At 58.4% G+C, this 21,520-nt stretch overlaps 1 protein-coding gene across 1 annotated transcript; it reads left to right on the forward strand.

Moving 5' to 3' along the window:
- Nucleotides 1–16: 16 nt before the first annotated feature.
- TEAD3 (TEA domain transcription factor 3) lies at nucleotides 17–20,720 on the forward strand (the record flags this gene model as incomplete). The annotated part of the gene is made up of 15 exons (XM_082732417.1): nucleotides 17–96; nucleotides 348–403; nucleotides 9,335–9,586; nucleotides 11,313–11,377; nucleotides 14,601–14,663; nucleotides 14,842–14,904; nucleotides 15,712–15,723; nucleotides 16,303–16,440; nucleotides 16,558–16,607; nucleotides 17,179–17,240; nucleotides 17,816–17,949; nucleotides 18,132–18,305; nucleotides 18,538–18,678; nucleotides 18,756–18,908; nucleotides 19,125–20,720. Coding segments are annotated over 15 exons (1,557 nt in total), but the record flags the coding sequence as incomplete, so codon positions are not given.
- Between the last annotated feature and the right edge of the window lie 800 nt (nucleotides 20,721–21,520).

Below are 21,520 nucleotides of genomic sequence, written 5' to 3' on the forward strand. Positions count from 1 at the left end.
TGCAGGGGGAGGTTGAGAGCATGGCACAGGAAGGCGAGGAGGGGAGCGCCTAGGCGCGGAAAGGCCGGGAGCAGCCACGGGTCGCGAAGCAGCCGGGTGAGCAGCCCGAGCGCCGACTGGGGGCGGCCCCGCGCGGCCCCGCCCCTCCCGGTCGGTGTCCGCCCCCCTGCGCGCCCCGCCCCCTCCTTCCCCTCAGCCCCCACCCCCCGCCCCGGCTCCTCAACACAAACTTTCCGTCCCGCTCGCTCCCTCCTCCGCGCCCGGCGCCTCCCGCTCCAGCCCGGCTCATTCCGCACATTCCGGCCAGCCCCCTCCCCAAGACCCCCCTTCCCCTATCCCCCTCTCAGCTCCTTCGGGTCCGGCGGAGCGGCCCGGCCGGAGCGCCCCCCCGAGCTCGGACCAGGTACGCCGGGGAGACGCGGGGAGGAGGCCCTGCTGGGAGAGGTGGTTTGGTTGGCTGGTTCTGGACTGGGGGGGCACTCAAGGGGGGCTGGGTCCCCGAGCTATTGTCCAGCTCGAGCCCGAGCCCCGGATCTGGGTGCCGGGAAGTTTAGAGGGAAGGGGGGGAAGCTCTCCGGGAAGCCCCGCCCACCCCTCCCACCCCAACCCCCCCCCCCCGCGACCCGGACGAGTTGGTCGGGGGAGGTCGGGGAGCCGGGAGAGTGTCCCCGGTGCCATCGCCTGTCCCTCGACACCCCAAACGTCCGCGTTTGGGGTGTCGAGGCAGGGGTCTGGGGGCCGCACGTTTTGGGGGGCCTGCCATCGGGGAGCTCGTACCCGGGATTCCCAGTCCCGGGCCCCGCCGCCCTTTGGACTCCCGGCTCGCCGCTCTTAGAGCCGGCCCGGCCCCAGCTCCACGCAGGCCTAGGGCCCGGCCTCCCGACGCCCAGGCCGGCTCCTGCGCGCGGTGCCTGTAGCTGCGCTGGATTGTGGAGTGTGTCTGGGAGCAGAGCTGCGTGCCCTGGGCGTGCGCCCCCTGAGAAGCTGGGGCTTCAGCTCCTTTCAGTTCTGCCGACCCTGTTGGGGTGGAGGTTCGGAGTCCAGACCAGGGCTCTGGGAGCCTGGCTCCAAAGAGGGCTGGCTTTGGGGCCTTATTTTCGTTACACTTCCTTAGAGCCCTTGTTTAGACTTTAGAGGGTTGGAAGGAGGCTTGTCCCCTCCACTACCACCACCACTGGGGAGGGAAGGCCAGGAGTGCCTGCCTGCATCCGGTTTTTAGCTAGCCAGGCCCCAGGGCAGTGTCATTGAGACCCCACTCTGTCACCTTTTTGGGAGAGCAGCCCAGGGCTCAGAGATTTTTTCTGGACAAGAGGGAATGAGGCCTTGCGGGAGGACTTCTCAAGGGGCACTTCCTTCTGTGTTTTCTCTCCAGGTAGAGGCAGAACCAGGTCAGGCCTGGACTTGTAGACCAGGAAAGCAGGGGATGGGGGTAGGGACTGGACACAGCTTGAGGGGCTGGAGCTCAGGGCGGCTCAATGTATCCTGTCTCCTGTGGCCTGTGTATACACGTCTCACCCCAGTGCAGGGGGCCTGGACCTCATTGGCTAGAAAGTCGGGGGCAGCCTGGGGCAAAAAGGAAATCTAGAGTCCCCCAAAGTTGGACATTTAGGGGGATTATGTGCTCCTCCCTTCCAGATTCTTGTAGCTCCTTTTCTAAGACCCTCCCCCAGGAGGGTGTCATTCCAGGACATCGTTCTGCGGTCTTGTGGATCCCTGCTCACCCTTTGGGCAGGGGACGGACAGATGTAACTTCTAGGAACAGGCTCACCGGTGAGGATGACTTCAGGGGCCCTGGATGCCCCCTCCTCAGGGAGAGGCTAAGAGCCAATGGGATTCTCAACTTCATGAGCCTTCCCCCACCCCCCTAGGGAGGGAACAATAATTAATGCTAATTAGCGCATTGGGACTGGGGACTGGCTCTGTAGGATGGTCAGTGATTGGCAGGACAGAGCTGTGTGTGTATGTGTGTGTGTGTGTGTGTGTGTCCCTGTGTCCCCCCTGTCTGTCTGTGTGCTCCCATCCTCGCTCAGGTTTGTGGACCCTTTGTATTCTGGAAATATTAGAACCATTAGAACCAGGAGGGGACATCTCAAAGAGGATGTCAAGAAATTAGAGATCTGGTCCCAGCTGAGCCTTTAACCACCTGTGTCATCTTGGGCCTCAGTTTCCCTGCTCAAAACAAATGACTTCTCAGGTCCCCTATCTCTGAGCTCCTTCCAGTGTCTCGGTCTTCTAGTCAGTGGGCCTTGCTCCTTCCATTATGGACCATGAACCTGGTGAGGTCTGGAGAGGTGAGTGGACAATCAGTGATCTAAGGAAGAAAGTGAGGACAAACCAGGGGGTGACTGAGCAGTTTGTAAGTCAGGTGAAGTATGGCTGAAAAGGTTGCAGGCAGCAGGCATCGAGCGACAGGGAAGCCAGGTGGAGCTGGGGGAACTTGCCCTCTGCAGTGACCCTGGGGTCTGGCAAGGCTGGCCGGGGTGAATTGTGTTGCGAGCTCACATGGATGGCCTGCCTCTCTGCCTGACTCCCAGACCCTCTGAAGGGCTCAGTGTGGAAGCTGGAAGGGAACTGAAGCTATCAGTCTTGCCCACCTCCTCACTTAGGAAGTGTTGAGGAGCAGAGGGGTCCACCCACGATGAGGAGAGTGGGAAAGGGATCTGGGGTGCCAGACCCCAGGTTGCTGGGGAGCCTTGAGGAGAACCCTAAATGCTGCAGCTTTCTGTGGCAGTAGCTAAGAGGTTGCTGTCTCTTCCTATGTGGGAACTGCAGAAGTTGTGGGGTCCAGGTCTCCATGGACCTCAGAGGCAGCCCTGGAGCCATGGCGGGAGCCTCTCTGGTCTGAGGTCAGCAGATCACACTCAGCCCCATTCTCAGGGCCTTGCCCTGCCCTCACCTCTGTCCTGGTGTCATGCCAGCCTGGGCTTGTCTGCAAGAGAGGTGCTGCCCCTCAGGGGAGGACCGGAGAGGGGAACAGACTTTGCCTGTCCTTGAAGGGTCCCACAGGAGGCTGGAGGCCAGAGAATCCCTGTCCCTCCGCAGGTCCCCAAAGCCTCAGCCCTTGAGGTTTCCTAGAGTGCTGATTGTTTCCTGTGCTCCCTGCCAGGCCTGAAAGGACAGGAAGCGATAGAGGGAAATGAGAGTGCAACCGTGTGTGACGCTGGACTTGTGTGAGAGAGAAACTGAGTGGGACATTCTGCGTGGGTGACCGGGACGGTGGGGGGGTGCATGTGTGAGAGAACCGGCTAAAACCAGTTCTTGTGACTGCATGTGAGGCTGGACTTGTACAGGACAGAAACTGTGTGACACTGCCCGTGACTTTAGAACACTGGTGTGTGTGACTGATACTGTATGTACGTGGGAGCCACCATGAGTAATGTCCTGTGTGTGTGTGTGTGTGTGAAAGTTGTACGCATGGTCTCTATGAGTGGCCATCACAGGGGACATGGCTTCTCAGTGACCAGCAGCGTGAGCCTGGGTCTGACCCCACAGGGATCCTGATGCTCTGTGTGTGTGAGGGACACTGCGATTGTTCGAGAACGGGTGTCATTCTGTGTGACATCAGGTGCTGAGGGGTGAGCGCATATGATACTGTGCGTGCTTGTGTGTGTGTGTATGTGTGTGTGTGTGTGCAGCACATGAAGTGGTCTCAGGTTTTTGGAGCTCTGACAGGCTGTGTGCAACTGTACGGGACACGTGTAAAACTTAGGACGGTGTGTGGCGTGTGTGAGGAGATGCATGGTGACATGCCGCTGAGCAGCTGTGTGAGAAGCTGAATGGGGAAGAAAGTATGTGGGGGGGACCCTGGCCTCTAGACCCTGCCCCTGCAGCCCTACACATCAGGGGACTGGTGTGGGGGACCTGGGGGCCTCCGTGGGTGGGCACTCTCTGTGGTTGCTGGGACCCAGGGCCAGCATGGGTGACAGCCATCAGGGCTGAGTCAGGCATGCCTGGGAGACCGTGTGTGACATATTTGGAGGCCCATGACCCTGATGCCTGGGGCATCTGCGCGGAGGACGGTGAACCCTTAAAAACAAAGAAAGAAAGTACTTAATGCCACTGATGTGCGCTTAAAAATGGTAAAGGGGATGTTACATGGGTTAGCGCAATGAAAAGCTTAAGAAGGAACAGGATAGGGACAGGTCACCGTGGATGTGCTGGACGGTGGCAGGCGAGCATGTGTGTGTGAGCGAGCAGAGCCACGAGGAAGCCTGGGTGTTTGTAGAGGACACTGTGACTATCGCAGTGGTGGGGGATCAGCCGAATGATGGGTGGCAGCTCGGTGGGTGACGCAGAGTACCAGAGGCTGGGGCAGGCTAAGAGGAGACCCTCGGGCGTGGCAGTGGACAACTGTGAAACCCGCTTAACCAAGCTACCCATGGGCTGCCGCCCCCACCCCCAGGCTGGACACCCGGCCCTCACTGGCGTGGGACAAGAGGAGACAGAAGGCGCCTGGCTGGCTCAGTTGGTGGAGTGTGCAACTCTCAATCTCGGGGTTGTGGTTTTGAGTCCCACAGTGGGCATAGAGGTGACTGAGTTTAAAAAAAAAAAAAATGAGATGGGACAGAGTCCTAGAGTAGGGGTGAAGGGACATCTCCTACTGCCGGCGTTCCTCTCTCTCCTCCCTCCTCTCTGCGGAGGTTTGAGGGCTTGGAGACTCTACCTCCCACTCTCCTACACTGGTGGGGGGGGTGGTGACAGTGAGGATGAGCTTTGGACAAGAAAGGCTGGGGGGGGTGCGTCCTGCCCCTTCTGGTCCACTAGGAAGCCTGTGCCCTGAGTAGTGGGAGTGGGTGGGTGCAGAGTCTTGATTCACAAATTGGAAGCACATTAATAAGCGGGAGAGAGGGGAGGAGGCCTCCCCACCTCCCTCCTAGTGGGCTCTGCAAATTGCTTCCTCCTGTAAAAATCTCGGCCCTGCCCCAGGGAGGAGGGTACTCCCTCCCCAGCCTGGCAGGGTGTGGCCACTTGGCAGGGTCCCCCAGGGGTCCTTGTGCTAAAGGCAGACACCATCCCCCTCCTGCCCCCTCTGCAGTCCCAACCAGAGCATGGCTCCTTCTAGGGTGGGAGCCTCTGGCAGCTGGAGAACAGCTGGCCCCGCTGTGGGGGCGGGTGAGAAGGAAGAAGGGAAAGGGAGAGGGGGTGGGGAGCTTCCCTCCCCATCCTCAACCCCCTAGCGGGTCAGCCCAGCCCAGGTTTGGGGTGGGAGATTCGGGATGCAACTGCTGATTTCACTAATCTTCCTTCCTTTTGAGTGACTGTTCTCCCTCTAAATGAGAGCTGTGGGCCCTGCAGGAGTGGACAGCTGCTGGCCAGTAGACCCAGGAGGGTCCTCCCAGTGGGACTGGTATGGAAGGAAGGGTAGACAGGGACTTGGGGATGACACCCACCTTCCTTGACTGGCCTTGTCTCCGTCCCCGTCAGAGCAGAGGGCTGGGGGAGCCCAAGCTTCAGGCCAGTCTCCCCTACTCCCTTGAAAGGGAGGTGTAGGGCTGGGTGGTCTGGAGGCTGCCGCTGCAGCCTGGGGTGGGGGTTGGGGGTGGGAGGGAGCTAGGACCTGTGCAGCTGCCCAGGGCAGGCCTCCACTGGAGCTGTCCAGCCAGTTATTCCAGCAGTCTGGCCCCAGGGTGGGGAGTGGGCAGCAAGGGGCCCCTTATCTCCCCCGGGGGCCCCAGAGCCTGCTCACCAAGCCTCCTAGCTCCCATCCCTGCCGCCACCCAGAGGCACCTTCTGACCTCAGAAAGCTGAGGGCCCTCACAGAGGTGAAGCCGGAATGGCTGGTCTGACGGAGGGTAGAGGCAGAGTGGGCCCCAGGTCCAGGGGTGGGGGCCTGCAGCCTATGGTAATAACGGGCCTCTGAAGAGAGATATAGGAGGTGGTCTTGAAGACGTGGGACAGATGGGTCAGGAGTGGGGTGTCCTGGACATGGCCCTGTTGTGGCTGACCCTGGGCCCCAGCAATGGCTTTCCCGACACTCCTTCCTTCTAGGGTCTGTCCTGAACTCTGGGCTCTGTTGTCGGCTTATATGTACATAACTCTCTCTCTCTTTCCCTCTCTCCTTCCTCACTGACTGCATCTGAGTTTATTGATCTTCCCCCTTCCTGCCCTTTTTAGCCCCCTAGCTATGTACTTCCATCTCTCTCAGTCTTGGTCTCCGTCTGTCTGGGTCTGTCAGCCATGATTCCGGCCTCCACCATCTCTGGATCCAACTCTCTCTAGCAGCCTCCCTGTTCTGTCAGCCTGCCTCTCTCTGGATCTCTCCTCTGGGGCTCACTCCGAGGTTTTGTGGGGATTTTGTCTCTGGGTATTCTCTGGGACTCTCCTGTCTCCCTTGTCTATTTTCTAATCTGCCTGGCGGGGTCTGTCTCCCTCTCTTGACCCCACCCCCAAGTCCCTCCCAGGCTCCACCCCCTCGTCCCTCACTTGGGTCCTCCTCCCAGTCTCCCACCCCTCTGGGTGGCACAGCCCAGCACATAGAGGTTCAGGACAGCAGCATGAGCACCAGTAGGCAGCTAGGGGACTCCCACCCCTGCCAGCCCTGCTCTGTATGGTGGGGATGATGTGATGATCAGCCCTAGGCTGGGGCCACCATCTCCCCTGCAGGGTGCCTGAGCCCCGCGTTTGTCCAGGCCAACCTGCAGCTGTCCAAAGAGCCCGCAGTCCCCCAGGCTGGGACCCCAGCAGTGTGAGGGTTTAAAGAGAAGGGGGTGGGCATGCACCGGTCTCAGTGCCCCTCCCACAACCTCCAGCCTGACTCCTTGAGCGCTGCAGCAGGACAAGGACCCCAGTTCAGTGCCCTGCCCGGCACAGCTGCCCACTCGCCGTTACCCACAGGGGTGCCTGGGCCCCGGGGTACAAAAAGTTCTCATCTGGATGTCAGTCCGGGCCCCCACACGGCATACTTGCCCACGTGGGTTCCAGTGCCTGGCTGTGCGGGGTTGGGGGGGGTCACCTGTGGGCCCCTGTGTTGGTGCCTTTGCCCACAGGAGTGTTCCTAGAAAGTGAGTCTTGCATGTGCCCGTGAGCCAGTGGAAGGGACGGTGGTCCCACTTGTCTCCTTGACTCGTCCTTGCAGCCGCCCCCTGGGCTCCCCTCCCCCTCACCAGCTGCCAGCGGTCCCAGCCAGGGGCCGCCTCCCCGCGCCCCCCCCCCCCAGTCTGTCCCAGCTCCCAAGCACTGCTGTGTTCGCCATATTTGGCCACAGTGCTCTTGCGGGGGGCGGGGCGGGGTTGACATCACCCTGAGAAGGGGGGGGCACTGCCTGGAAGAGGGGAGGCGGGCAGGGACTTGGGGGAGGCAGGAAAGTTGCTTTGCAAAGTCTGGGGCTGCCAGGACCCTCCATGCACTGGGCCCCTGCTGCTCTGAGGGAGGCCTCAAGAAAGGATTTGGGGGGAATGGGTTGAGGACTCTGCTGGGAGGGGTTGTAGAGCACCGCAGCCCCTCTCCTGCCTCCCCTCTGACAGCCTGTGGCAGTGTCATATCCTGGGGGAGGCTCTCAACTACCTCAATATGGGCGCCCCTGGGCTCCCAGAGTCTCTTGCCCTCACATTTTTATTCCAAGAACTTGGCCTCAGGAGTTGAGGAGGGGATAGGGATCTAGCTTCCTGGGGGGTGGGGGGGCTTGGGGAGAATGGCCTGGGAATGGAGGAGTATGGCCCCTCTCATTGTTCAGGAGCAAGGCTTCCCCTCTCCCTGGCTGCCTCTGGTGTGGGAGAGCTCTTCCTCCTGGTCTTGGGGGCCTCACAGAAAGGGCTACAGCTGGGTGGGGGTCCTTGAAGCAGCTCCAGCCTCTGGGCTAGAGGGGAGGCCCAGAGCTGGGCCCCCTGGGCGGGCTCAGGGTGGTTGCCTCCTTTCTCGCTCCAGGTGGTGAAGCTTCTCGGCTTCATTCCCTCTGGTTAGAAGACTGAAGCCAGAGTGCCCGGCTCAGAACCCAGCTCTAGCTCTTCCAAGCTGTGTGTCAGACAAGTTGCTTAACCTCTCTGTTCTCTGGTTTCCTCCTCTGTAAAGTGAGGCTAATAATAGTCTCCACCGCATAGGTTATCGTGAAGATTAAATGAGTCAATGTGTATAAAATCCCAGAACAGGGCCTGATGTGGGGCAGGTGTTCTCATTAGAGTAATAGTCTTGACTCTGTTTCCATCTGATAATCCGGCCCCCTAGACCCTCCCCATCCCATGCCACTAGCGATGCTCGTCAAGCCTCCCTAAACAAGCAGGTGGCCCAGCACAGAGGACCCCTATCCATTTGGCAGGGCCTGGAATTCTTGTCTGAGAGGAAAGAATTCCTTTCCACAGCTTCCGAAGGATCTCCCACCCCTCTACCCTGCCCACCCCCCCGACCCCACCCTAGCTCTCCCTGCAGACCAGAGCCAAGTCCCTGGATCTAGCCATCTGGGGCTCCTAAGCTCCCCGGACACTGGGCATGCAGAGTCCGAGGCTGAAGGGGGTGTGGGGCGAGCCTTGGAGCTACGTGTGTTGGGGGGCCTGCCGGGTGTGGTCTCGGTTAATAACCCAGCCTGGCATGTGCAGGGAACTTGGAGCTTAGAGAGCCCTGGCCTTTCCGCGATGTGGGCCAGGGCAGGGGCGGGCGTGTGGGTGGTTTATGGGCTGCTGTGGGGCGGGAGGTGCAGGAACAGGAAGTGGGATGGAGAAGCCGGTGGGGTTGAGCAAGGCTGCGGGCCGGGCACCTTCTCGGCTGCTCCCTTGCCGGCCAGCATCGCTCCCTCCTTGCGATTCCTGGGCGTCTCTGCCCACTGTTTAGGTTCTGCTGGGCTCCTGGGAGTTATCTTTTAGGAAAGTCAAAACCATACCCTTCCTGGGTCCCAGGCCCTCCCCCTCCCACAGGGGGTCCTCAGCAGGGTTGCACTGAGGCTAGGGGCGAGAATGAGGGGGCTGGGGGTCTCTTTCCCCGATGGCAGGGGAAAGATCTGGCAAAGTCAGAGCCAAGCAGTCTTCCTGGCAACTCTGTTCATCACTGTAAGCCCCAGTGTCCCTTCTGAATGATGGGTATCACTCCTTGCCCTCCCTGCCTTAGTTTTGAGGATTAAGTGAACACGAATGTGCTTTGTGCCCGCAGAAGTGCTGTGTAGATATGAGGTATTGTGGTTGGTCCTTTGTCTGACCTCATTTAATTTTAAGCCTCACAACCTCAAGGAGACCTTTTCCCCCTCTTAGGGGACCAAAGCTAAGAGAGGTGAGGTAACTCATTAAGGCTGCACAGCACGGAATAAGCCTGGTTGCCTCCACCTCCCCAACTGCAGCACCTTTCCCCCGGCTGGGAGATGACTGTGGTCTGGGAGAGCCCCGGCCCTCACCCGTCTGTGTCTGCCCCGCAGGCTCCGGCGGCCCAGTGGGCTCAGGCCCAGAGCCCAGAGCAACCAGCACAATAGCGTCCAACAGCTGGAATGCCAGCAGCAGCCCCGGGGAGGCCCGGGAGGATGGGCCTGAGGGCCTGGACAAGGGGCTGGACAACGACGCAGAGGGCGTGTGGAGCCCCGACATCGAGCAGAGCTTCCAGGAGGCCCTGGCCATCTACCCACCCTGCGGCCGCCGCAAGATCATCCTGTCAGACGAGGGCAAGATGTACGGTGCGTGTAGGGAGACACGGGACACTGGCTGTGGCTGGAGGAGGCAGCCTGGCCCTCCCGCCCCTCCCCCTGCTCTCTGCCCCCTCACCCAACCGGTTTGGCGAAGTCCTGTGGGGCCGCCTGCCAGCCCGCCACGGGCGAGTCTGGGCGTGTGAGCCTGTGTGTCTGGGTCCTCCTCATAAACAAGCCAGGCTGGCCCCCTCCACCAGATTGGGGCCCACACCTTGACACCCCGTCTGCTCCTCCTCTCCTCCCCCTGCTGGCCTGCAGGTTTCAGGGTGACTCAGTGGACATAGGAAACTGGGTCAATGCCTGGTGCTCCAGAAAGGCCTGGGAGGGGGTCCCTTCCCACATGTGGGGAAGCCCGAGGGGTGAGACCGGGGTGTCCTACTGGCGAGTTCTGTCCAGCGTATGGATATGGGGTCAGGGCAGGCCACGCTGTGACAAGGGCCTGTGTTAGGAAGAGGGCTGAAGGGACACGGGGACTCCTTCATTCCTCAGACACCCCCCCCCCCCGACCCCAGCTCTCTCTTGCTCTCCTGGCCTGCTGTCTGCCACCTTGCCCATCTCTTGCCTCCAGAACGGAGTGTCCCCCTCTTGTCCAGCCCTGAGAGGGCTCTCCCAGAGCTGCATTTTTGGGATAACTCAACCCTTCTGGGCCTGGCTGCTTGCCAGCTCCCTCCAACCCTCCATGGCAGCCTATGGCTGAGTGAGGCAGGCCCTGGGCCTGTCCCATCCCGGCGGCTAGTATCGTGGTGGGGTGTGGAAAGGAGACAGCTGGGCCAAGTGGTAAGGGCTGCCGCAGCCCCTGTCCCCAGCAACTGTGCCGCGCCCACTGGAGCCCCGGAGCCCCCTCCCAAGGCAGGCAGATGTCCCCGGGTGCTTCCCCGATGGCTACCTCCCAGATGGCCGGGGCAGCCCCACAGGGTATGTTTAGACAGGGCGGAGGGAGTGGGGTGGAGAGGGGCAGGCAGGAAGGGAGGAGCAGTGGGGCTGGTTCTGTCATGGAGGAGGAATCTGGAGAATGTGGCCCTTATGGGGAGCTTGTGGGGTTGGGGTCTGGGGGCCTGGACTGGGGGGATAAAAGGTATTGAATCAGCATCTGTCAGCACCTCACAGGGCAGGAGAGACACTGGTAAGCCGGGACATGGGGGTGACAGGCTCAGGGACACAGTGATGGGCTCAGGGACATCCTGACACAGGCCATCTCTGTGTGAGAGGTATGCTGAACACACTGAGCCCTTCCTGCCCGTTTCGCCAGAGAAGGGAGGGGACTTGTCCAGGGTGTCCCCTCATTGCAAGGACATCTAGGACAGGAACCCATCTTTCAGACTTTTGGGGACATGTGCAGCAGGCCTCGATCGCACACAGATGCTTACACTTAGAGATTCCGAACTCCCGTCGTGCACAGAGGGGGATGGAGGTGCCACCAGGTCTAGGAGTGAGCAGCCCAGCTGTCTTTCTGCAGGGAAACCTGTTGGGCCCCTGACCTTGTCCCCTCCCACCCTGCTGCCCCCTACTCACACCTCCCTCAGCCCAGGTCCTAGGGCTCCCCGCCACCTCTCACACACCTGCGTGTGCCTCCTGAAGTGAAGAGGGTGGGGAGGGGGCAGAAGGGTGGTGATGGGGGAGGGGGTCTGTGTGTTTTGCAACAGAGGGTGTGGGGTCTGCAGCCACCAGCAGCCCCCCGTGGCCAACTCTTCATTTTTCTCTCACCCCATGCCAGGTCGAAATGAGCTGATTGCACGCTACATTAAACTGAGGACCGGGAAGACTCGGACGAGAAAACAGGTAGGGAGAGGAGGATGCGCGCTCCGGGCCCTCTGCCCACGTGCGCACCCTCATCTGCCACCATCGGCCCCTCCCTGTCCCCCTTCCTCTCCTGAGGGACTTCACATTCCCCGGCCTGTCGAGAAGGAGACGCCGCCCTCTTTAAGCAGCCACCACGCCGCCCAAGGCCTTGGGGGTCAGTGACCAGAGATGAGCCCCATGGGGCAGGCCGGTGTGGTCACTGCCCGGAGTGGCCCCCTGACCAGTCAGCGAGGCAGACGGTGATAGTGACACACGGGTGCAGAGCAGGGCAGCATGGCCAAGCCCAGAGTGAGTGTGTGTTGTCAGAGCCTAGACCCGGTAGGGGAAGGGAGGAGGGGGTTGCTGTGCATTTTTACAACGGAATTTGGGGTTCAGCCTGGCAGAGAAAAGGGGAGAGGTTCTAGCAGGCTGAGGAAGTCAGATATCCTTTGAATCCCTGAACCCCCATGGTGCTTAAGGTTATGTGAATCTGTGTATTCCTTGCAGCAGCCTCGGAGGTAGGTCTAGTAATCCTTTCCATCTTCCAGATGAAGACATGGGGGCAGGGGGGCATTAAGTAACTTCCTCCAGGTCACTCAGCTGGTAGGCAGTGGATCCAGGATTGAGTCCACTGGGCGGAAAGAGCCATCCGTCAGCAGTGCGGTGCATGGAGAGAGGGGTGGGAAGTGCTGAGGACAGGGAGAGAGGTTGGCCAGAGGCCTGAGGGACAGCTTTCCCCCCGGGGCAGCTGGGTGCCATGGAAGGGACTAGAACAGGGAGTGGCAGGTGGCAGCTGTCGAGGAATGCTGGCCCGGGAGCAGCTGGGGCAACGGATGAGGGAGAGCCAGGCAGAGGCAGGGACAGAGGTCCGCTGTGGTGGTGGCCAGTGTGGTGGCAAGGTTGAGGGAGGCAGTGGTGGCAGGGAGAGATGACTGGGCGGCTTCCCATCCTGCAGGAAACCCAGAAAGGGGGCTGCTTGGGGTGGCTGATGTGCAGGGGTGCCCGGGAGAGAGGCAGGCTAGGCGCAGAGACTGGAGGACCAGAGGGTGCCTCTGATCCTCGGCCCTCCCACCCTCCCTGTCTGGTGGGGTTTGGACCTGGCACCCCCACTTTGCCAGATCCCTACATGTGCAGATGACAAAGCCGACCTGTCCCATCCCACCATCTCAAAGGTTCTGAGTCCACGCCCTCGTTATGGGAGCAGGGGCCTCCCCCATTTGCTCCGGCGTTTATCAATCTTTCTCCTGGGGCCAGTTCCTGGGGCAGTGTTTATTCAGTGAGCAAATTCTAGAGCTCTGCCTCTGTGCTTGGCGCTAGGGATACAGCAGGGGGACCCCACCCACACGGGCCCTGTTCCTGCAGCCTGGGACTGTAGTGGGGAGGGCTGACTCATCAAATCCCCAAGTTCAAATACCCTCACCTCCACCTGTGAGCAAGGGGTGCCTTCCCCTCAGTTTCTGTTCCTCGGCCATTAAATTAGCTAATATGGGAAGACACTTAGAACAGAGTAAGCATGATGGAAGAATGTGCCGCTGCTATTGTCGTTAATGTTACATCTTGAAGAGCAGAAAGCCAGAGCGCCTGGCTGGCTAGTCAGTAGAGCAGATGACTCTTCATCTTGGGGTCATGAGTTTGAGTCCCACATAGAGTGTAGAGATTACTTTAAAAAATGAAGTCTTAAGAAAAATTAAATAAGTCGGTAGGTAGATAGATAAGACAGACAGACCCATCCTATGTTTGCGAGGACAGAGCACATCTTTATGTGTTGCAAAGAGCAACCAGATGACAGACCAGGGTTTTTGTCTTAATTTTGGTTGAAAAAATGCAGTGTTAGGGTTTTTAGAGATACATATAGCAATTAATAGCAAATGCAATGCCTCCATGCTAGAAAAACAGCTAAATATTACATTAGGATTAAGTCCCATGTGACTTTCAGCTGTCACAGTCTTGACCGTTTGGCAGTGGTCCTCTGTGCTAAGGGTCAGAAGAATCCTGGGAGCATAGCTTGGTGGTGGAGCAAGTTGGCTCGGGAGTCAGGCCGCCTAGGTTCAAACCCTAGCTCCAGCCCTCCGCTGTGTGACCTTGGATAAACTGCTTAACTGCTCTGTGCTCGGGTTTCTTCATCTGTAACTTGGGGGATTATTTTAGGACTGACTTCTTAGTACAGGTCAGATGAGGTATGTGTAAAATGCTGAGAACAGTCTAGTGCCTCAGTAAATGTCACCGTTGTCATCATAGGAAGTGACAGGTAACCCTGCTGGACAGACATCTGATTCTGGGGCCCAATGAGGTGGACTGAGGCACAGCCATCTGGGTCCTAACCAGCTAGTGGTGGTGGGGCGCTGTGGGGAAACAAGAGACATAGTAACTTTCAGGTTATGATTAAAAAGCAAAAAGAAGCTGTATCTTAGTGGGGATAAAAACAACTTTGCAGAGAAAGCCCACAGCCATTGTATATCAGGAGCTCAAGTGAAGCAGCCTTGGGGATCCATGTGTTCCCTTCTGTTTTCCTGGGGAAAATAGGTTCTTTGAGGCTTAAGGGTCAGACCCTTGACCATGTCCTGGCAGTGGGGCAGGGAGAGCTTTCATGGAAGCCATGGCCCAGATGGATGATCTGATGTCCAGCACGAGCTGTTGGTTATGGCTGTTATGTTATGGCTGTTGGTGATGCCAGTCAGAGAAAAGTATCTCAGGGCACCTGGCCAGCTCAGGCAGTAGAGCCAGGGTTGTGAGTTTGAGCCCTGCATTGGGTGTTAAGATGACTTGAATAAATAAAGAACCTTGAAAGAAGAAAAAAAGATAAGAAAAAGGTGCCCCTCTAAGAATATCAGTGAAAAAAAGTCATTCATCTTGGAAAAATAAAAAGATATCCCTTCTCTGGGTTAAATGCAGCCTGGCACCAGGGCACATAACTTAAGTGGCAGAGCTTGGGCTGGATTTTAGCCCTTACTGGGTTAGATCCTCTTGTGCAGTGAATGACCTGTACAACTGTACGCAGTGGTCCTAGAGGCTACGGCAGGCTCTTGATCAAAATAGGGCCAAGAAGAGAGCAGAGAATTAGCAGGGTTCAGGGATGTCTGCTTACAAGGGCCCCATGGTTCCCCCTGGCTTCCATTTGGTCCCAGAGACAAGGGCTGGGATGCTCCTTGCCCATGACCACCCCATGCCGTGCCTCCTCACTGTCTGTGTTTTCCTCTCTGGCGGGGCGCGGGGCGGCCCCTAGGTGTCCAGCCACATACAGGTTCTAGCTCGGAAGAAGGTGCGGGAGTACCAGGTTGGCATCAAGGTATGTTGGGCACCTGACCAGGGCCTCCGGTCCCTCCTCGGCGCCTCCACTGCTATCTCTGCACAGCTCAGGCCTCTGCTACGGCCAGCTCTCACTATGCCTCTTTTCTGGCTGAAGCTCTATTCTTGCCTCTTCTGCCCTTTCTGCTCTTTTTCTCTCTTTCTCTCTCTTTCTACAGGTCTCTAGCCACTTGCAGGTTCTAGCCAGGCGGAAATCTCGAGAGATTCAGTCCAAGCTAAAGGTAGGGGTTCCCCTGCCACTTGGCCTGGCCCTGCTGCTTTCTGAGCGCAGGGCAGAGAGGCAGCTGGAGGGCTATGGTGGGTTGGAGGGTGTCTCAAACGCAAACAGCAGCATGAAGCCCAAAGGCCACTTCTGGCTACAGAGGGTCTCAGCCCTTGGAGACTAAGCAGAAGCCCAGGGTGACAGCCAGCCCTATAGTGAGGGAGAGGAAGACCATCCGGGGGCCACTAAGGCCCACCTCTCTTCTTCCTTTTCCTTTTCCTCCTTCCTAATTGCTGCTTGTTAATTGCATGGGGCCTTCAGATGGGCAGGAGGAGACACGGGCACACTGGCCAGTAGAGCTGCTGTGGTGGCCCTGGCTCTTCCTTGCACTGGATGCTCAATCCTGGCTGCCCTGCAGCAGAGGATCTCAAAGCACAGGCTCAGGGCCCCTGTAAACTGTGGCTTCTCCCTGCTTCTCGGCTGCACAGCAGGCTGGGCCTCGCGCTCCAGGCCCCTGGGCCTGTATCACAGCTCCAGAGGACACGGACAGACCCCCGGGGGCACCAGCGTGGTCCGCCTTCTAGGTCTCCAGCCTGCTCTCCCTCAAACCCTGCCCTTTGCAGGGCACCCCCAGCTAGCAAGCCCTCCCCTTGGGTAGCAGTGGGGAGGTGGGAGGAGGGTCCACAACTGCCTCTGAGCTCCTCTGGGATCCTGAGACCCAAGAGGCTAGTGGCTGTTGAGTGGATGGGGGTGGAGGAGGTCGCGTCCCTACCCTATGTCACCCTCTTGTGTGCCTCTTCTAATCTACCTTCCCTCTCCTTTGCAGGCCATGAACCTGGTAAGTAGTCTGCCCCTCCCCTGGGGGATAAGGTCAGGGGGAGAGCACCTAACACAGGATTTCCAAAGTATGAATTGTGAAATCAACTTAATAGGGTTGGCAACCAGCACTGTTTAAAAATGAGATAGAGTGGTTCTCAAACTTTAGCACGCATCAGAATTGCTGGGAGGGTTGGTGAAGACAGATTTCTGGGCTTCCCCTGCAGAGTTTTTGAATCAGTGGGTCTGGGCTGGGGCCCGAGAATTTGCATTTCTAAGCTTCCAAGTGATGCTGGTACCATCTGTCCACAGACCATACTTTGAGAACCAGTGATGAAACAGAATAGGAAATAGAGGAGTGCATGACAGATAACATAAGGGGAAATGTTTGGGTATATACTGGGTTATGGAATAAAATAAAATAATGTCTCAAAATGGACTGTGCTCAGAGGGGTGATGTACTCAGGAGATAGGCCCCGGCAGGGGCTGAGACTCTCCTGAGCCAACACAACAGAGCTCTAGGACCTGGGAGGGGCCCCAAGGCAAGCCCCAGCCCCATCTCTGACCTGGCCCATCCTCACACGGCCTCTCTCCTCCCCAGGACCAGGTCTCCAAGGACAAAGCCCTCCAGAGCATGGCCTCCATGTCATCCGCCCAGATTGTCTCCGCCAGCGTCCTACAGAACAAGTTCAGCCCACCCTCCCCTCTGCCCCAAGCCGTCTTCTCCACTTCCTCACGGGTACAGGGGGCCTGGGAGGGGCGGGGGTTGCTGAGGTGAGGGAGGGCCTTTGGGGCTGGGTGGTGGCGGTAGGTCTTGGATGCTGAGGGGCCCCTGGTCTTTGTCCCCTCTCTCTAGTTCTGGAGCAACCCCCCTCTCCTGGGACAGCAGCCTGGACCCTCTCAGGAGTGAGTATTGTGACCCATTCCTCTCACACCCTCGCCACTGGGATGTCCTCTTTGAGCTGGCTTCCAAGCTTTAGTTCAAAAATAGAGGATGGGGAGCACCCGGAAGAGAGCCACACATCTGTCTGTTCTCTCATGTGTTTGTTCATTCATCCACCTCCTCGTCCACTTGCCGTCCGTTTGCCCTTTGGTCACTTCTCCCTCGGTTGCTCCCTCGGTCGGTCTCCGAGTCAGCACATGGGGGAGTTGAATGTGCTGGGTTCCCTCAGTTCTAAGAGGACTTTCATCCTCAGACACACCCTCAGTTTCATGGGCAGCTCTCAGGGTGGGGTTGAAAGGCCGCATTCAGCGTGCACCTCAGTTGTAAGATGCAGCAGGGTTTCATAAAAGCTCAAGTGTGGAGAAAACCCAAAGCGGGAGACTTAGCCTCTCTACATGCACTTCTGGGCTTTTGCAGATAGGTGGGGTGGCTCCCTGTGGAGACCAGATCAGCCTCCCTAGGGACTAAGTGGAAAGTGGGGGGGGGGGTGTTGGGGGGAGTGACCCTCTAACCAGGCTGCACTCCTGTCTGCAGCATCAAGCCCTTTGCACAGCCAGCCTACCCCATCCAGCCACCCCTGCCGCCGACGCTCAGCAGTAAGTCCCCTGCACAAGACCCTTAATGCCCCTGCACACCCACTCAGCTGCTCAGAAGACGGGGGGTGGGGGGGTGGCCAAGGCCTGCATGTGTTTATAGGGGGAGGGAGAGGGGCGTGGTATTGATAGGGCATTGGGACCGTCAGGGACAGGCCCCTTACCTTTTGCAATGTCGTACATATCAGTGAAGATATTACATTTATGTATGTTTATAAAATTCTTCTCTGGAGATACACCAAAATCTTAACAGAGTAGCACTCTGTCTGGATATTGGGATTCAGGATAGTTTTTATTTTTCCCTTTTTACTTTTCTGTATTTTCTGTTTGAATACACATTAACAGTGACCTCTAAACTACCCCCCGCCTATGTATAGTACCTGGGGCCACCGTGCACAGTTGTGCGGGTTGTACACTGCATAAGGAGATGGGGCAGAGGGGTGGGGGTGCCACCCATGTTCCTACCCGAAAGGGGCCCCATATTGTAGTTAGCACAACGGCTTGGCTCGCTGCAGCCGGGGGCAGCTCCGGATGTGAGCACACGCCCATGCAGTTGAGGGTCCATCTCGCCCTCCCAGGTTACGAGCCCCTGACCCCGCTTCCCCCAGCTGCTGCCTCCGTGCCCGTGTGGCAGGACCGCACCATCGCCTCCTCCCGGCTGCGGCTCCTTGAATATTCCGCCTTCATGGAGGTGCAGCGAGACCCCGACACGGTAACGTGCCTGAGGGTGGGGGTGAGGATTTGCGCAAGCCTGGGAGACCCCGGCGTGGTGGGCCAGGGCCACGGCTCTGGGGGCCCGGGCCGGGGAAGCCCCGGGGCAGTTGTGTCCCAGTGCAGCCCTCAGGCCCACGGCCCCGCGTGTTCTCCTGACCCCGTCCCGGGCCCTCCCCACAGTACAGCAAACACCTCTTCGTGCACATCGGCCAGACGAACCCCGCCTTCTCCGACCCGCCGCTGGAGGCTGTCGATGTGCGACAGATCTATGACAAGTTCCCCGAGAAGAAAGGTGGACTGAAGGAACTCTATGAGAAGGGGCCCTCTAACGCCTTCTTCCTCGTTAAGTTCTGGGTGAGCTGCCCTCTCTGCTCCCGACCACCTCTTCCCCAACCCATTCAGTGCACCAGGCCTACCCCGCCCACAGGGGACCCTGTGGCCTGTGGGCAGGGCGCTGGCCTTAATGATGGGCCCTGGGGTGGAACACTGATGTGGCTCAGCGAGCCTCCCCTGTCCTCGGCAAAGCCTCCCCTGGCCTCGGCCCACACCTGACGCTGGCCCGGCTCACACCTCCACCCCTTCCCAGGCGGACCTCAACAGCACCATCCAGGAGGGCCCCGGAGCCTTCTATGGGGTCAGCTCTCAGTACAGCTCGGCCGACAGCATGACCATCAGCGTCTCCACCAAGGTGTGCTCCTTTGGCAAGCAGGTGGTGGAGAAGGTAGAGGTGAGTGGGGGCCCGGGGTGGCGCAGAGGGGCGGGGAGCAGGCCCGTTGGGTGACGCCTTCCCTGTGCCACACACAGACGGAGTATGCCAGGCTGGAGAACGGCCGCTTCGTGTACCGCATCCATCGCTCCCCCATGTGCGAGTACATGATCAATTTCATCCACAAGCTGAAGCACCTGCCGGAGAAGTACATGATGAACAGCGTGCTGGAGAATTTCACCATCCTGCAGGTTGGGGGCGGGTATAGGGTGCGTGGGGGGCACGGGGGCCTCACTTGAGGTGGGGGGCAGCCCCAGTGCTCGGTTGAGAAGACTGCTGTCCAGAAAGGAGAAGGGTCTTCTCAGGCTCAGGCCCAATCCCACCCCCCTCCCCCTAGTCCTCCTACCCCCTTGGCCAGCGGTGGCCCTGTGCCACCTGATCCCTTGCATCCTCCTATTGGCCCCCAGGTGGTCACCAGCCGGGACTCCCAGGAGACCCTGCTCGTCATTGCTTTTGTGTTCGAAGTCTCCACCAGCGAGCACGGGGCCCAGCACCATGTCTACAAGCTCGTCAAAGACTAGGCCACTCTTGGCCCCAGTACCAGGATCCAGGACAAGCATCTTTTCCACACACCTGCCTGGCCCCCCACCCCCACCCCACTCCCACCTCCAGAGGTCTAGGATTGAGGACTCATCCTGCCTACCAGGCCTCAGGCCCAGGACCCAGGAGGCCTCCCCACCTGCCACCCAGCACACACACTCCCTGCCACTGTTCTGCGCTTTAATTGTGGGAGAAGAGAGGAGGGCTCTGTGGTGGGGCAGCCCGCTCCGGATGCTGAACCATCACCCAGCTCTACCCAGCCTCCAATGAGCGGGCTCCAACCCCTTCGGGCTCAGGCATATGTGGCCGGCAGGGGAGGGTAGAATGGAGATCAAGGGGGTCAGAGTGCAGAGGCTCCAGGAAGGAGAGTGTTGAGTTGGGGCTATGGTGAGAAGATGAGAGAGGGGCCCACACCTTCTTGTACCTGCAGTGTGCCTGGCCCTGTTCTCAGACCCTGCAAGGTGAGCATGGGTCTGGATGTCTCATGTGATGGGCTGAGACTCCGAGAAGTTGAGAGACCGGTGCAAGGGGGGCAGAGTTGGAATTCTTACCCAGGGCTGCCTGTCCCCAGAGCCCAGGTATACACTACCTCCCTGGAGTGGGAGAGCAGTCACAGGGGGTGAGAGACAGGGTCTATACAGGGGGCTGGAGCCAGCCAGGTTGGGGGGCACCTTTCAGGGGAGCAGCTGCTTCTGACCAGCAGGAAAAGAGGAGCAGCAGGTACTTGGCACCTGTTAGGTGCCCTCTGTCAGCTTGTAGTGCGGCCAGGGCCTCAGGAGCCCCTATGCGGACCTCCTCCAAGCTGCCCCAGCCCACATCTGGGACCTGAGCCCCTCAGCACCTTCCTGACCAGAGAAGGTCCTCAGGGGCAGGCTCCAAAATAGCTCGGCGGGTCAAGTAGGAAGCTGGAGTCCCCACCTATGGGCAGACCAGCGTTCCAGGGACAAGGGGTAGCAGGAGGATTTGGTATTTTCAAATGGCCAAGACATGGATTTGGTGAACCCTCGGTGCGTTCACTCCCTTACGTTTCTCTCCACCTCCAGTTTCCCAGGCCTGGAGCAGCAGCTCCCCAGACCCAGTTTTGGGACTGAAGGTTCACCCTTTCCCTGCTGCCCCTCTCCAACACCCAGGCCCCTCAGCCGGCCTGGCCTGTCTACCAGCTGCCTCTGGGCATTTACGAGTTTCATATGAAGTACTGTGCCCCTTCCCTTCCTTACACGGCCTGCCCCTGAGCTTCCTGAAGGTCCTCACAGTTTGCATATCGCTCAGGCCACTTCCAAACCCAACCTAGGTTTTATAATGTATATTATATTTTTTTGTGTATTTTTTAAATCCAGCTGTGATGGGTTATATCGTAAACATGGCACAGGGCTGGGGCAGGGGTCCTCAAGGCCCGGCTCCTGCTCCAAAAAAAGAAAAAAAAAGAAAAAGAAAAAAAATTAAAGTTATTTGTTTGTGGGTTAGTTGTGTGACCAGTGTGTGACAGACTTCTCCAGATTGGATTATCTTCATGTTGGTGCTCCTGCCAGATTAGATCCTGATGTGTCACCCCACCCTCTAACCCTTGCCCATCTTGGCTTGTGGGGGGGCATCCATACCCACACTCAAAATAGGTATGATTCAAAGATCCCTTAAAGTTTTGCAGACTCCTTTCTCTGACGCCTTCCTGCTGGGAGTTGAATGCTAAAATATGCCCAGTGCTGGCCTAGGTTCAGTTGTTAAATTGTCTCTTTGAAGTGACTTGCCCAAGGTCACACACTTCTGAGATGGAGCCCCCCTGCTCAATCCCCAGTCTTCATGTGGCTACTCCTGGTTCTCACTTGATAGCAGAGAAGAGAGCCTCAGGGAGGATGAGTGCTTTCCTGAGGGAATGGCTGCTAGCAGAAGCCAGATTCCAACATGTTCCTGTCTGCCTGGCTGAGCCCTGCTCTCCCCACTGAGCCGGCTTGTACTCATACAGCAGGGACCAGAGAAAGGGGAGGGTAAGGGGACATAAGTTATTTATCTAAGGCTTAGATTTAAGTGCACATCCTATATTTCCATTTGCTCGACCAAGTTTGCAGATGAAGTTAAAGGTTCTCTTCATTGAACCGGTCACTGGCTATATACCAAGATTTGAATCTGGTCAGCCTGACTCTCAAGTCCATGCACCTGGTAGACTAAATCATCAAGTAGCCTTTTGTTGTCACTTGCAAGATGGGGACAGTGCCTAGAACTCCAGGCAGGTGGGTGGGGGGTCGTGGAGTCAGAAAGTGGTTTATGA

The sequence above is a fragment of the Mustela nivalis genome, assembly GCF_964662115.1.
Source record: "Mustela nivalis genome assembly, chromosome: 5".
NCBI lineage: Eukaryota > Metazoa > Chordata > Mammalia > Carnivora > Mustelidae > Mustela > Mustela nivalis.